The 17354-nt window shown below is 48.5% G+C and overlaps 1 protein-coding gene across 2 annotated transcripts in view; it reads right to left on the bottom strand.

Annotated features, from left to right (window-relative positions):
- DGCR2 (DiGeorge syndrome critical region gene 2) overlaps nt 1-17354 on the bottom strand; it is a 62233-nt gene that overhangs the window by 25890 nt on the left and 18989 nt on the right. For both annotated transcript variants that reach the window (XM_056120701.1, XM_056120700.1), the window contains exon 2: nt 10996-11118. In XM_056120701.1, coding sequence (XP_055976676.1) covers nt 10996-11118 — 123 coding nt within the window. The remainder of the gene's footprint in view (nt 1-10995; nt 11119-17354) is intronic.

Here is a 17354-nt window from a genome sequence, read left to right on the forward strand (position 1 = left end):
CAGTTCTACTGATCATGTCTCAGGGTTTGTTTGCATTAGGGACTAATCCCTGTCTGCGTGTTTATACTCTGCATATGAGCCAAATCATCTGGAGTTTGTCTCTTCTGACTCACTTCACTTAGCATGACACTGCAATTCGAGAATTTTGTCTTTGCTCATACCCAAACAGTGTTCCATGTGTCTGTACTGCACCCTCTTTATCCACTCATCTGCTGCTTGGCACCTGGCTATTTATTGTAAGTAGTGCTATAGTCAACAAAGGAAATGACTTTCACCTGCCTGTTGAAGCGCTCCGTCCCCAAGGCTATTTACCTTTGTTCATTCTTTTTGTTCCAAAGACTCTATAACTTCGGTGAGTTTGACAGACTCTACAGTAAGGTAGAGCCGACAGAGGGTTCTGTCCCAGGCACTGCGTATGTTCCCTGAACCTGACCAGGAGTGACCCCTGAGCACTACTGAGCCAGGAGTCAGCTCTGAGCACAGCTAGGTGTGGCCCCCCAAAACCAAACAACACCAACCCAAAAGTGTCCTATTTCAAATTCACTCATTCCTCCGGCTCCTCCTGCTTCCTATCCTACCCTTCCTTTTAGTGAAGTTGCCGGCTGAGCTGCTGTATTTCCATTTTGGTTCCTTTTTAAAATTTCTTTTATTTCATTCAAATACTGTTTTCCCATTTCTTTCAGTTATTTTCCTTTAGCTTTTGGAGCACATTTCAGTACATTTCAGCAAATGCAGAGCCTTTGTGTACCTGCTCTTTGTTGTTTCTTTAGAAATAATTTCTGCGGCTTACACTTTTTTCCCCCCAAACAAAGAGGGACAGAGGTTAAGCTCAGCATGCTCCACAGCCGAGAGTGTGGAGCTGAAGGGGCAGGGATGCGGCACAGGCAAGGGACCTAGGGTGCTGCCCAGAGCAAAGGCCAGAGGGTGCAGATTCCAGGCTTATCCAGCCGCCAGCATCCAAACACTGTTCCCCCTGCACTGTGGCAGCCCGGCACCGACACTGGGCCGGTGCTCCAGGAAATCTTGTAGGCCACGTGGAATGTGGGAAGCTGCTGAAAGGGCTCTCTGGCCTCTTCCTGAAGAAGGGGACAGGTCCGTGCAGCCCATGATTAGACCACAGGCAGCAGCACATCAGAGCTAAGAAGAATGAGACGGATCTCAAGGTTCCGCAGAACTCCCAGTTTTGGCTCTACAACAGCCCTCTCCCTGTCGCTTATAGCTTCCCTGTGCGTTGTGGCAATGAGTGGGGTAGGGGTGCGGGGGCGTGACACGCTAGCTTTGCTGCTTGGTCATGGTGCTTGAACGTGCCAGGTTGCTGTGCTGTGAGAATGCCTGCAGCACTCAGGGTGGGTGCTGGGGACCCAGCCATTACCAGCTAAGCCGTCCCCAGGCTGAGTTCCCACCTCTAACACAGAGATAGTACAGCAGGCAGGGCCGATGCCTCGCACATGGCCAATCAGAGGACCTGGGCTCTATCCTGGCCTCACATACAGTTCCCCAAGACCGCAAGGAGTGGTCCCAAATCAAGATAAATATATATTAAAGGCTAGAGTTGTTTTTTTTTCTTTTTTGGGTCACACCTGGCAATGCACAGGGGTTACTCCTGGCTCTGAACTCAGGAATTATCCCCAGCGGTGCTTACGGGACCATATGGGATGCTGGGAATCGAACCCAGTCGGCTGCGTGCAAGACAAACGCCCTACTGCTGAGCTATCGCTCCAGCACCAAGGCTAAGTTTGGTTACTCTGCATTCCTTGTGCTTTTGTTGTTGAAAATCAGGCACCTGGAAAAACAAGCCACCTCCCACAATCTTTTGCCAAAAGGCTCTACATTGGGGAGACTTTCATTAATGAGTCGACATTGCTCTGCATTTTGGGATGAGCCGGGATTAAATTTTTTCTGCATATCACCCACCTAGTCTATATGTGAACTTTGTTCATTTTGTTTTGAGGCCACACCGGGCTGTGTTCGAGGATCTCTCCTGGCAGGGATAAGGAGACCATATGAGGTCATCAAACAAAGGTCAGGCATGTGCAGGGCAAGCAACCTACCTGCCAAACTATCTTTCTGGCTCCCTTTCTGGATTTCTAAGCAGACACAGCTGCTCTGAATGTCTTGATTTCAGGTTAGAGTGTGACTCAGTGGTAGAGCATTTGCCTTGCAGGTGAGCCACTGGATTTGATCCTCAGCACCAGCAAAGTCTTGATTTTCCAGAGTGTCACATATCAGACATTCTACCTTAGTCCTCCCATCAGAGTGTGGTGCCCTGCCCTGGACATTCACAGGGCAGTCAGCAGGCTTCCCAAAGCTTTCCTGAGCACTCCAGCTGAGCCCAGTTTCACACACACACACACACACACACACACACACACACACACACACACATCAGTCCCGAGCAAGCTGGGCATCACACACACACACACACACACACACACACACACACACACAGATCAGTCCCGAGCAAGCTGGGCATCACACACACACACACACACACACACACACACACACACACACACACACACACAGAGATCAGTCCCGAGCAAGCTGGGCATCACACACACACACACACACAGAGATCAGTCCCGAGCAAGCTGGGCATCACACACACACACACACACACCCTCCCCCCTCCGCCGTGCTCAATCTTTCCGGACCCCCTCTTCCACCCAACCCCCTCGTGCTCAGTCTTTCGGGGGCCTATGATGCCACATCCAGCAATTCGCTGTGGTGAGAACTCAGGGCTTCTTACACACCACACACATGTCTTTGCCCCACACCCTAGATCATGTTTGAAGTTCTCTTTTACTTACCGAACCAACCCTGAATATTAGCAGTTTTGTTCAGCTAATACTCAGAGATATTTTTCCTCTTTTAATGGCTATGCAATTTATTATGCATTTGACAGTAAAAATCATAAACAAAATACTATTTTTAAATGTTTTATTATTTTATTATTATTTTAATATGAACAAGTTATAAATGATATTTTTGGTTCTGGTCTTGGGGTAATACCCTGCAGTACTCAGGAACCAGGTCTGTGCCTAGGAGTGACCTCTGGCAGTACTGAGGGGGCCATTATGTGGTGGTGGGGATTCAAACCAGGGTCACTGCTGTCACAGCCATGAACAAAGTGCTGTACCTCCCATTCTCTCTCCAGCCTTTCCAGCCTTTCCAGTATGACACATTTTAAGGCAGTAAGTCCGACATAAACCTGGCTGTGGACAGCAAGTTTTACAACAGTAAACAGTTTATCTTCTAGTCTTTTTCAACAGACAAGACTATTATTCTCCATTCAGACAATTCATTTATGAAGTGAAGTGAAGCTTTCCATTCAGACAAAGGGCATCTTCTGATATTGGGCCACAGATAGTTGGTGTGGAAAACTTCATACTAGCTGCATACTATAAGCTGCACACTTACTTTTTTTTTTTTTTTTTTTTTTGCTTTTTGGGTCACACCTGGCGATGCACAGGGGTTACTCCTGGCTCTGCACTCAGGAGTTACTCCTGGAGGTGCTCAGGGGACCATATGGGATGCTGGGAATCGAACCCAGGTGGCCGCGTGCAAGGCAAATGCTCTACCCGCTGTGCTATCTCTCCAGCCCCTGCATACTTACTTTTGAAAACATTTAAAGTGTGACACAGGCTTTTCCCCTTATGTCTCGTATATAACTTGTTAAAACATGCATTAGGGGCTGGAGCAACAGCGCAGCGATAGGGAGTTTGCCTTGCACGCGGCCGACCCGGGTTCGATTCCCAGCATCCCATATGGTCCCCTGAGCACCGCCAGGAGTAATTCCTGAGTGCAGAGCCAGAAGTAACCCCTGAGCATCCCTCGGTGTGACCCAAAAAGAAAGAAAAAAAACCACGTATTAACCACATTGTACCTGACAGGCACACACTGAGTAGAGGACAAACTTGGTCAGGGGAAGTAAGAAAGACTTAGAAAGCAAAGGGCTAATAAAATAAGAATAATCATTAAAAAGAGTTCAACAGGCTGGAGCACAAGACCTTCTTTTTCTTTCCAAGCAGAAGGCCTGGGTTCCAATTTTCTATCCTGGTACTATAGAAAGTCTCCCAAACACTGCCAGAAGTTGCCACTGAGCACTGCTGGGTGTGACTCCCAAATAAGTAATCACTAATGCAGACTGAGGGGTTCTTACGTCATGTTCTATCCAAAAACTTTCTATGTCTCATGCTATTAAAGCTTACGAGGTGGCACTGGGCCAGAGCGACAGGATGGCCGGTAGGGCTCTAGCTTTGCACACATCTGACCCGGGTTCAATCCTCAGCACCCCATGTGGTCCTCTGAGCCTGTCAAGAAAATTCCTGAGTGCAGAGCCAGGACTAAGTCCTGAGCACTGCAAGGTGTGACCCTCAAACCTCTGAGTGGGCACTATGAGTGTCCCTAGCAAACAGACAAGGACAGTAAATATGTGGCCCACAGGGCAGGTCTGTGAGGGAGTGGACACGGAGCACTGACCCAGCCACTCACCCTGAACCACAGTTTCACACACAGTCCAGTGACCACCTTGGGCCCCTTGTCCTGCTTCTTTAGTCTCAGAGGCTTTGTCTGGAGTCTGGCTTGTCCTTCCAGAGGCCAGAGGGTGCAGCGGCCTCTCTGGTTAAGAGGTTAACAGGTTGGAAGGGGTTCTGTGAACACCAGCAGACCAGACAGGGGCTAGCAAGGGTTCGGGGACCCACATAATTAGGGAGCACAGTGAGAGAGCTGGCCTTTGGGATGGGAACCCAAGATTCCTCCGGCCCCTGCATGGGGACACAGACATGGCTGCTGGCATTTGGGGACAAGGATATGGCTGAAGGTCTCACCTGTCCCCAAAGAGAATTTCTCTTAGTTCCTCTTTTCAATCTTGCTGGTACCCTTTTGTGTGTCGTACTCTGTAGTCTTACATCTAAGTGCTGCCTAGCAAATACTATTCAAGCCACAATTCAGTAAGGGATAAAAGTAATTTTCAGAATGCATCTTAACATAGAATACTATCATTTTTGGGCCTGAACAATAGCACAGCGGTCAGGGCATTTGCTTTGCATTAGGCAGACTGGGTACAATTCCCAGCATCCTATAAAGTCCTGCTAGGGGTAATTCCAGAATACAGAGCCAGGAGTAACCCTTGAGCACCACCAGGTGTGGCCCCAAAACCAACCAAAACAAACAAACAAAATATACTACCATCAACAGGTTGCCAATATAAGAAATATTACTGGTGTTTTACATTTTGTCAATACTAAGTCTTTGACATTCAATGTATTCTATGTGTGCATCGTATCTCAGCTGGAAGGAAGTATATGCTCAATGGCCACTTATGACTTGTAGCTACCACTCTGGAGAGTGCAGGTCCTGAAAATAAACCTCGTTTCTGTTGGTGGGAGAAAGTCAGTTAGCCAGGCAGAGTGGAAAAAGGAATGGGGCGGTGACAGATAACTATCCTCTGCATTCTGTTCCTCCAAGTGTTTCAGGGGCAACTGCCCGTGTCTTCTCATTCTTGCTTTTCAAGCAGGCGCCTGGGTAGTTTTCTGTGAGGTGAAGTCAGTTTTCTCTCCCTTTCTACTTACTACTCTTACTGGAAAACAAACTGTAGAATAGCTGAAATATTCTAAAGAATATATGTAACATTATATGAGATACAAAGCCAAATAAAATAGTTTTTTCTTGTTTTTGAGCCACACCTGGTGATGCTCAGGGCATACTCCTGGCTCTGCAGTTAGAAATTCCTCCTGGCGGTGCTCAGAGGACCTTATGGGATGCCAGGAATGGAACCCAGGCTGGTCACATGCAAGGCAAACGCCCTACCTGCGGCACCATTGCTCTGGTCCCTAAAATGCAGTCGTGAGCCACGAAGCCCATCCTAATATCAACTGTAGGGCGCAATGCGTTTACTTCTCCTGGTCTCAAGCTTCTGTTTCTGCTCCAGGGAGGAGGCGGCAGATCAACTCCTGGGAATCCCCTTTTTTTCCCTTGAAGTTCATCCTGTACAGCTAAACCAGTATATAAAATAAGGCTTGCTTTGACTTGTCATTGCTGTGTTGATACTTTTTGACTACTCGCCTTTGTCACCTACCTTTTGTTTTTAAGATTCATCCCTGACGCTGCATGAAGCTGACATTCGCTCACTGAATAGGCCCATAACTCTCCATCATGTGAACAGACACTTGGGTTGCTTCCAAGATGTGTATTAGAAGTACTAATGGAATGGAAATCTGTAAGTATGAAAATGTTGAGCTATGTGAGATGACACCTGTTTTCCAAAGTGAGTGGATCAATTCATCCCGCCTCCACCCGAGCAGAAGATGAGATTTTCAAGTCATCTAATCCTCTTAACCCCTGGCAGTATATGGGGTCCACGGTGGTATTCTGAGGGCCACAGTACCAGAACAAAAGTCAGGGTCTCGCCCATGCCAGGCAAGTGCTCTGACACTTGAATCATAACCTAAGTGTCAGACATCTGAATTTTCACCAGCCACATCACGGTGAATGGTATCTCACTGTAGTCTGAGAATACCAATAACGTGGAATCTCTTTTTATGTTTGCCATTCTTGTTCATTTTTGGGTGAAGTCCCTGCTTGTTTCTTTTTGATCGGGTATTTTTTTTTATTTTAACATACGCTGGATCATAGTCCTTACGATGCTGTTAAGTGTCCTAATCTGTGGTTTGTCTGGTTATGATCTCTATGAAAGCTTTCTGATAAAGAGATCTTACTAACTTTGCTTTTGTTTGGAGGCGGCCACTCCCAGTGATACTCAGCTAACCAGGCTGGGGCTTCAGTGCAAGGGCTGAAGGATGTGGTGCTGTTCAGGCCCTGGGGCCACCCCAGGACTGCTGGGGCCACCAGGACTGTACCCAGCAACACTCAAGGGAACATATGATGCCTAGGATCAGACTGCAGTTGCTGCAAGAAGAGATCTTAGTTTTCTATAGGAGTGTGTGTGTGTGTGTGTGTGTGTGTGCGCGCGCGCGCGCATGCACAATATTACATCCAGGGCTTTACTCAGCAAGGCCCTGCCAACGAGCTATATTCCTCAAAGGAGAATTTTATTTCCAATCTGTTAAAACTGGCTACTTTTGTTTCAAAGGGGAAAAGAGTGTCTTTATACTGAGAAGGCCTAGATATAAACACATGTTGATTTTTGGAGAGGGGGTTTGGACCACCCCCGATGGTGCTCAGGACTTACTCTTGGCTCTGCACTCTGGGATCACTCCTGATGGGACAAGGGGGACAATATGGGGTGCTGGGGTTCAAAGTCAGATCGGCCACACGCAAGGCGCACGTTCTACTATCTCTCTGGCCCCCACATGCTGATTCTCCATGGAACACATCTGAAACATATATGTTATAATGCAAAGATACACACACACACACACACACACACACACACACACACATACACACACGACTAACACTTTTATTTTATTTTGAATTTGGGCCACACCCAGTGATACTCAGAATATACTCCTAGTTCTCTGCTCAGGGATCACTCCTGGCAGTGCTCAGAGGACCACATATGTTATCGGGACCAACTCAGATCAGGTGCATGAAGGGCAAGGATCTTGTCCTCTGCAGCATCTCTCCAGTCCCAAGACTGAACACTTTTAGAGTTAACATTTTTGGGGGCTGGAGTGACAGCACACTGGATAAGGCAACTGCCTTACACATAGCTAAACTCGGTTTGATTCCAAGCATCCCATATGGTCCTCCGTGCACTGCCAGGAGTAATTTCTGAGTGCAGCATCAGGAATGGCCCCAAGTCACCACAACTGCCCCCACCCCCCAAAAAAAGTTAGCATATTTTGCTACTTAAAGAAAATAACCCTTGGGCTAGAAACAAAGAGCTCAAAACTGGGCTGGAGGCCTGGGTACTATGTTCTGGACCACATGGTATCCTGAACACTGCCAGAGGGGACCCCCACGCATCAAGTACCATCTTGAGTGGTTAAAAAAGAGAAAGTTCCCTATCAAGGTATAAAAGCATTTCCAGGTACTGTCTTCAGAAGTCTTCTTGATGACCCTGCAACAGACTTCCTATGTGCTGTGATGTGTGGTTGCCTGCCCTGGGTCCACAGAGATAGAATCCAGCTCTGTCACACACCAAGTTTCTCAGGGCCCTCTACCTTCACTCCCCTCTTTCCCCTCCTCCTCCCCATCTCTCCACCCCTCTCTACCCCCTCCCCCATGACACAGTGTATTTCCCTGAGTCGACTGCAGCAGAAGCCATGACACAAGAAGGCACGCGTCTGCTCCTTACACTTCCACTATGGGCTCTAAAAAGATTGCTTTTCTTGCAGTGCCAGGAGATCAATGCAGGGCCTCCTACACACAACACAAGCGTCCTACCACTGAGCCTCGGCCCCAGTCCAGGCCTTAATAACTACAGCACTTTGTCTAAACATTTTAGAAGCGATTCAGCAAAGTCCCCCGTACCGCTCCCCCCCGCCCCCCCGCAGAAAGAACAAATGTGAATGCTTCTACAGGATGCACACTGAATCCATATGTGTAAGATATAAGAATAAGTTTTTACCTTAATGGGTTGTCCCAGGCAAAAATCATCATGTCTCTATTAGTTGAAGTCTTTTCATATCATTTAATAAAACTGCAAATTGCTATAGGTTAGGTGCTGTAGAAAAAATGACTTTTCTAATCAGGATGCCCTTGGAGGGCATCACACAGAAGGTGCCATTTAGATGTGGGGGTTGCTGTAAAGGAAGGAGGGTTTGAGCACAGGAAGCAGACATGGTTTGATTGGGTGATTGTAAAGATGGTTCCCCACAAGGACCCTCTCCGAACCGAATCCTCCCCAGAACTGTCCCTGATTTACTGAGCACAGAGCTAGGAGTAGCCCTGAGTACCACCAAGTATGGTTTGAAAACCAAACCAAACCAAATCAAAACAATCAGTAAATGGACCACAGCATATACTCTGCATGGAACAGATCTGGATTTGATCCCTGGCACAACACAGTTCCCCAAGTACTGCCAGGAACAACCCTGGAGCACAGAGCTGGGAGTAATCACTTAGTTCCACCAGGTATGGTCCAAAAACAAAAACAAAAACAAAAAAACAAAACAAAAAAAATAAAGGAAGAGAGAGAAATAGCCAGAAATAGCCACTATAAAGCAAATTCAGAGCCATTCCTTCTTTGTTCAGAATACCCTCTAGGACAATTCAACCACTGATGCATGGGCTAGTACCAGCCTGCAGACATGTAAAGGCTGGGAGCCATAGGTCTTCTGCTATGGCTGCAGCTGCTGGGTGCAGAGTAAGGCTTCTGAGGGTATAGAGGTGTTGGAGAGCACTTTTCTAGTGGGTTATCCAAGAGGCTGCAGCCGTGAGTCAGAGGAGCAGATCCCAGTCACAGTGCAGTTAGATCCACCGAGTCTCCATATTCTTGCCAACCTTCCCCTCCTTTTAGGTTTGTGCGCAGGTGGGGGGCTATGTTGGGGTTTGAACCCAGTCTCTCACATGCAAGGTTAAGTACTCAACTGCCTGTACAAGCCCAGCTCTTAGGAGCACCCACAGTCCATGCCAGGGAGATGACTCCCAGGGCTGCAGCAGAGACCCAGGTTGCTCCACCACACCAGATAGCCCCAGAAGCACTGTTGGGAGTAACCCTTTAGCAGCACAAAGGCAGCTCCTTCCCAACTCTGCTAAATATACACTCTTGGGCTGGAACCAAAGGCATAACTGAGAGGGCTTCTAGACATCAAGCTGTCAGGTCTGGACCCACCTACCACCATTCACACCCCAAACTGGAGAGCCAGACACCTCCCTGGACATGCACAAGCCAATGACTCAGGGACAGCTCCAGGGAGGGTTCAGAGAGGGCCCCAGTGGGAGTCCATCATTACAGACAATGCACCCAACCATGTCTGCTTCCTGTGCTCCAACCCTCCTTCCTTCACAGCAATCAACCCCACGCAAAAATTCCACCTTCTGTGTGATGCCCTCCTAAGGCATCTGGTTAGAAGAACACAGTTACCAAGCTCCTTTCATTCACTGAGTGCTGAAAAAAAAACCCAGGCCAAGGCTTGCTCTTCTGCCCTCAGAAAGTTCAGAGTCTGGGAGGAGTGATCAGAGTTGCTCATGGACAAAGGAAATCTGAGAGCTGCTCGTTTCCAGATACTGGCCGAGGTGGGATAGGCAAGTGCAAGCATTAGCCAACCTCCAGCCAGGAGGTCCAGAGACACCCTCCGCTACCACTGGAACTATGACTGATGTACAGCTCACACAGACTCAGAACGAGGGGGCCAGGAGAAGAGAAAGGCACCAGTGTAGCAGCGGTCAGGAGCCCAAGCCCCTGTCAGAGCAACACAGCAAATCAGGTCAGCACAGAAAAGCCAAGCTGAACGTGAGGAGATGACTGCCAGGCCAAAGAGCTGGGTGGGGGGTTCTCAAGCAGGAGCAGAAGGCAGAAGGCACATTCTCCTCTGAGGGGCTTCAACACGCACCATGCTCATGTACATACACGAGGGCACGCTTTCTCCTGGGCCCGCGCGAAGCACCAGGAAGGCGGTGACCATCATCATCCACGGGTGCATTCTACACCTGTGGGTTCAGGGGCAGAAATGAGGCGGAGGGGCCTCCGCTGCGCGTCCTGAGGTGCCCACAGATGCTGGGAAGATGAGTGGGGAGCCCAGGCCCACTTCAAATACTAGCATGACAGGCCAACAGATCTCAAAAGGAACTCCTGAGAGTGGGCGGGGCAAGGAAGGGAAAGGCTGAGGAGTGTCCCCTACCGTCATGGCCAGCACTACCTCCCATCGTGGGAAGCAGTGGGCAGCACCTCTGCCCCCACTGCCCTGACACTGCTGTCCCACAGGTTCTGGGAGCCAGCACCGGGTCCATTCGAAATCAGCTCCCGGCATACGGACGCAGCGGATGACAGCCTCACCCCGCCTCACCCTCCCGCCCAGGGGAAGCACACACACAGAACAGCAGGGGCGGTGACCCTGGCGGGGTCCACAATGACCACGCACTCACCTGGACAGTTGGCTTCGTCGCTCTCATCTTCACATGTCACCCAGCCGTCACACTGCCAGGGCAGGGGGATGCACTGGATGGTGCCACTGCGACAGGCAAACTGGCCAGGGTTGCACCGCAGCTCTGTGGAACCAAAGGGTGAGAGGCCATTGAGGGAGCGGCAGGAGCAGTGTGCTATTGCCCTGACGGAGCCGCTGGGTGTGGGGGGCCGCACTAGTGGTCCCAGGAGCCGCTACGTGCGATGTGCAGGACTCATGCTGGCATGCAGGGTCCATCTCTCAGGTCGCCGCGCACACTCCTGGGCCCCTCCCTGCTCTATGCAGCTCTCGACACTGAACGCGGAGTTGGAGCAAGGGGGCCAGGGTGCCCCTCCTGAGTGAGGGGCTAGCGGGCGGCTGCCAGACATCACCCAGACACTCAGATTTCAGGCTCAGAGCAAACTGAAGCAGCTTCTAACACGCGGGAAACAGAAAGCAACTCCCCCTCTCTGGGGCTATAGGATGCTGTTTCGAGAAGGGGGCCGTGAAAGGGGCGCCCAAGGCACCGCCATGCTCTGGAGAGGCATCTGAGGGAGACAGGGAAGAGCATTCCAGAAAAGGCAGGGCCTGAAGAACATCCCGGCAGGTAAGCATGCCAAGTAGCTGTGTCCACTGACAGATGGGGAACCACTGAAGACTGAAAAATGTCAGTCAGATGGGAACCAGAAGAGAGAGAGTACAATGGATAAGGCACTTGCCGTGCACACAGCTGACCCAGGGTCAATCTTCAGGACGCCACTCAAACACCTGAGCAACGCCGAGAGTGATACCTGAGCGCAGAGCCAGGAGTAGGCCTGAAGCACCGCCAGGTATGGCCCCAAAGCAACAACCACAGAAAGATAATTCTGACTTTTATTTGGAATACTGTAGGAAGTCAGAAGTCATACGATCAGTATGGTGAGTGGCTTAAGCAGCACACAGTGGACAAGGTTTCTAAAGGCAATCAAAACAAGAGGAGCAGACAAAATATTCAATAACTCAGTGAAGGAGGGGTTCAACATGAGGCTGTCGCCAGCCCACCACAGCGCCCGAGTGAAATCCCGTCCCTCCCAGTGGTTTAAGTGAAGTTTTGCTGAAACAGACACAAATATGGACTGCCTGTGGATGCTTTCAAGCCACAGCTGTAGAGTGAGTGGATGAGGGGAGAAGAATGCCTGCAAAATGGCAATACTTTGTCTCTATTTCTTCAGGGAAAGTGTGCTGAGAACCGGATGGGCTGGCAGCCAACAAACGGCCACCCTGGAGCCCTGGGGAAACGCCCTGGAGTGAGGCATGAGCCCAGCTCACCAACCCACTGCACGCTTCTCCCTCCCAGCAGGAAGAAAGAGAAAGGGCTGACTACCCATGAGCGATGCTCTGCCTGTCTGCTCGGCAGTGATCACTGTCCAGGGGGAGAGAACCAGTCCTCTCTCTCCGTCCTATTTCACTGAGCTAAAGGAATCTCATCCCACCACCATTCTTTCTTCTTAATTTTTTTTTTGGGGGAAGGGTCTTCCCAAGCAGTGGACCTTGGGAAGGTCCACTGGGAGCCAAGCCCAGCAACATGGTTCAGTGGTTGGGTCACTTACGCAACCACAGTGGTGTTCAGGAAGCTCTGCAGCTACCAGGATAAGGCCCAGGGGCAGAGCATATGCCTTCACCACTAGCAGATGTGGTCCCCAAACCAAAATAATAGTAACAACAATAATAATAAAGGTTATAATAATCCTGATGTTTACGCATGCCTATCAGCATTTCAAAACAAAGGAAAAACTGCTAGACAAATTAGCAGTCAGAGAAATTTAAAATCCCTCTTTCAACCAATAGAACAAGTAGTCAGAAAATCAAAAAGAATAAAAGCAACCTGAACAATTTTCTCTCTCTCTCTCTCTCTCTCTCTCTCTCTCTCTCTCTCCTTTCCTTCCTTCTTTCTTTTTGGCTTCTAAGACCATACATGGTGATGCTCAGGAGTTACTCCTAGCTGTGCTCGGAGGACCATATGGGATGCCAGGGATCGAACCCAGGTCAGTCATGTGGAAGGCAAACACCCTACCCCCTCTGTACTATCACTCTGGTCCCTGAACAATATTTTAACCAGCTGAACCTAACCAACAATCACAGACCTACCTCACTAAGAAGAACACACAAGTATTCTTTTAAGGGGCCACAGAGATAGTACAGCAAGTGCACTGCACACAGCCAACCTGGTTCAATCTCCAGCACCACATATGGTCCCACCGAGCCCTGGCAGGAGTGACCTCTAAGCACAGTCAGCAGTGGCCTCTGAGTGCTGCTAGATGCAATCCAAGCCGCCCCCCCAAAATTCATAAGGAAACGCAAAGTACTTAGACTACCCAAGACAGCACTGAAAAAAGTTAAAGGTACCTTAACTTATGATAAAGATCAGTAATCAGAACTGGCACAAGCTTCAAGAGAAACAAGGATCTTGGTGGTGAAAAATAAGTACTGGTGAAGGGAAATGTGTTTGATGATTGCATGACCGAGACTTAGACCTGAAAGCTTTGTAACTTTTCCCACAGTGATTCAATAAATAAATAAATAAATAAATAAAAGAGAAACAAGGAGCACAATGGAACCAGAACAGAGTTCAAAAATAGTTCCACGCACAGAAAGTTAAAATGGCACAAATGTTTCCCTGGAGAAAGAACAGTCCATTCAACAAATAGTACTGAATACTAAAAGAAAAAAGAACTTTGATCCATTCCTTGTGCCAAAAATAAATCATAAACCTAAGTGTAATATCAAAAAACATAAAAACTTTGAGTGAGGGATTTGGGGTATTTGGGCCATATCCAATCATGCTCAGGGTCTGTGCTCAAGGATCATGCCTGGAGTTTCTCAGGGGACCATAAGGGGTGCCAGGGATCGAACCACTTGGCCACAGGCAAGGCCATGTGCAGTACTCTCTCCAGCCCCAGGATGAAATCGTAGTGACCTTAGATTAGGCAAAGATTCCCTCCCTCCCTCCCCTCTCCTTCCCTCCCTCCCTCCCTCCCTCCCTTCTTTAATACAGCTTAAGAGCGGACTTGTGGGGGCTGGAGAGATAGCACAGCGGGTAAGGAGTTTGCCTTGCATGCGGCTAACCTGGGTTCGATTCCCAGCATCCCATATGGTCCCCTGAGCACCGCCAGGAGTAATTCCTGAGTGCAGAGCCAGGAGTGACCCCTTTGCATTGCTGAGTGTGACCCAAAAAGAATAAAAAAGAGTGGACTTGTGGCTTTATTACACTGATATTATTCCAAGTTTCCAGCCTTGATCTTTTTTCTTTTTTTCTTTTTGGGTCACACCCAGCGATGCACAGGGGCTTTCCTGGCTCTGCACTCAGGAATTACTCCTGTTGGTGCTGGGGGGATGATATGGGATGCCGGGGATTGAACCCAGGTCGGCCACGTGCAAGGCAAACTCTCTACCTGCTGTACTATGGCTCTGGCCCTAGACAAACTTTTTTCTTAAAAGTATGCTCCTGGGGCTGGAGAGATAGCACAGCAGGTAGGGCATTTGCCTTGCACGTGGCCGACCCGGGTTCGATTCCCAGCATCCCATATGGTCCCCTGAGCACCGCCAGGAGTTAACTGAGTGCAGAGCCAGGAGTAACCCCTGTGCATCGCCAGGTATGACCCCGCCAAAAGTATGCTCCAGATAATAAGTTGAACTCCATCAAAATCCAGAACTTCCCTTCAAAAGAATGAAAAGGAAAGTCCATATACTGACAAAAACATCTGTAAAATACATTATCTGATAAAGAACTGGTATCAAGACTATTTAAAGAACTCTCAAATTCCAACAGGAAAATTACACCTAATTACTTTGTTTTCATTTTTGGGCCACACACCCAAGGTGTTCAGGGTATGTTCGTGGTTCTATGCTCAGTGATCACTCACCACAGGGCCCAGGGGACTACGTGTGGAGCCAAGGATCAAACCCAGGTCAGCCACATGCAAAGCAAGTTTGCTTTACCTCCCATACTATCTTTCTGACTCTCAATAAAGCCTAATTAAAATGAGCAAAAGATTTTAATGAGCATTTAAACAAACAAGGTACCTAGATGGCAAACAAGCAGACACACACAGATGGCATATAAGCACATAAAAAGGTGCTCAACATCATTAGTCATGAAGGAAATGCAAATTAAAACCATAATGAGGTATCATTACACACTTACTAGGATGGTTAAAATGAAAAGAACAATGATAGCTAAATGTTGGTAAGTATGTGATGTTAACTGGAAGTCTCCTACAACACTAGTAAGAATGTGAAATGGTCTGTTTTGAAAAACAATTGGGTAGTTTCCAAAAGAGCTGACTACATACCTACAGCACAAGCAGTCTATGCCTGGATATTTACTCAAGAGATAGGAAAGTACAAGTTCATACAAAGACTTCTACAGAGTGATTTTAGCCCCAGAGTAGAAAACCCAAATGTCTGTCACAGAGTAAATGGATAAACAAACTGCAGTGCAGCCATACAGGAGAATATTGTTCAACAATAAAAAAGAACAAACCACAAAGACAGTCACAAGTACAGAGAGAGAGAGTGAGAGAGAGGAGGAGGGAAGGATGGAAGGAAGGGGAGGGAAGGGGAGGGAGAGGAGGAAGGGAGGAAGGAAAGATGGATGGAAAGGAGGGAGGAAGGGAGAAAAGGAGGGAGGGAGGGAGGGATGTTAGTTAGGGAGTTAGTTGCTGGGGCAGGCTGCCAAACACTTCCTGGAGAATAAGTGAAGGGGTCAATTTTTTTTTTTTTTTTGCTTTTTGGGTCACACCTGGTGATGCACAGGGGTTACTCCTGGCTCATGTACTCAGGAATAACCCCTGGCAATGCTTGGGGGACCATATGGGATGCTGGGATTCGAATCGGGGTTGGCCACATGCAAGGCAAACATCCTACCCACCATGCTATCGCTCCAGCCCCTGAAGGGGTCAATCTTTACCCCTTCCCTCTACCTCATTCCCAAATCCCTTTCAGGTAACTGAGTCAATGATGAGCTCAACGACTCCAAGATCTTTCTGCATCTTTTCTTGCTGTGGGGGTGGGAGATCTCTATTGTGAGGGTCACATTGGCAGCACTCAAGGGCCACCAGGCTGCACTGTGTGGAGCTGAGGGTCGGGGCCTTCAGTGCCAGGGACAGATCCTAGGGCCTTGGACATGCCAGCATGTGCTTTACTACTTGAGTCACATCCCCACCCCGTTTCTTTCTACTTTACGTGTATAACAAAAATGTCAGCAGCTCTTTGACAGGGAAAAGCTCTATCCCTGATTCACTTCTATGTCGTCCAGGCAATCAAACCAGCAAACCAACAGGTGAGTCACTGGCTAACACATATGATTCACTCCAAAAATACTTCCCACCTCCCACTTGATCCCAGGCTCCAGTTCAGAAAGCAGGTGATCTGCAACTGGTGTGGCAGGGACCTCGGCATCACGTGAGTGGTATTTCATCAGGTTTGACTCTCTGCATCCAGTTGCCATCATTCTGGTTTCATTCTTAACAGTGCCTTGAGTGCCTTTGTAAAGTGTCCAAAAACTTCTGCCAAATCCGAAGCTGCCTCGGTCAGCCTCTCTCCCACTGCTGTGTCTGCTCAGGCACTGCCCAGGCCTCCTCCTGGCAGAGGCACAGGCAGGACTGTTCTGTTCCAAGCCAGGGGACTGCTGGTGACTTTTCAAACCACTCATGCCCTCCCTATGTCACTGAAAGGCCACAATGCCCAAGGAAGAGTTTCTATCACACTAGCAGATCTCAAATTTTTCATCCTAAGATTCCACGCCCATCCCCGATTTTTTTTTTGGTTTTGCTTTTTTGGAGCACACCCAGCAATGCTTGGGGGTTACTCCTTGCTCCACATTCAGGAATTACTCCTGGCAATGCAGTGTCTGGGGGATTATATTAGATGCCAGGGATCAAATCCAAATCTGCCAAATGAAAAGCAAATTGCTCCCACCCCTAAGATTCTGAGACTTTTTTGCCCTAAACATTTCTGAGAAATTTTATTTATTTTGCTTTTTGGGTCACACCGGTGGTGCATAGGGGTCACCCCTGGCTCTGCACTCAGGAATCACTCCTGGCGTGCTCGGGGATCATATGGGATGCTGGGAATTGAACTCGGATTGGCTTCGTGCAAGGTAAACACCCTACCTGCTGTGCTATCACTCCAGTCCCATAAAGAGCTTTTGTTTGTATGGAATATATCAAGCAGCATTCACTGTATTAAAATTTTTTTTCAGTTTTTTTTTTTAAATTTTATTGAATCACCATGAGATAGTTACATGCTTTCATGTTTGGGTTACAATCACACAATGATCAAACACCCATCCCTCCACCAGTG

Source organism: Sorex fumeus, unplaced genomic scaffold, assembly GCF_029834395.1.
Source record: "Sorex fumeus unplaced genomic scaffold, SorFum_2.1 ptg000043l, whole genome shotgun sequence".
Classification (NCBI taxonomy): domain Eukaryota; kingdom Metazoa; phylum Chordata; class Mammalia; order Eulipotyphla; family Soricidae; genus Sorex; species Sorex fumeus.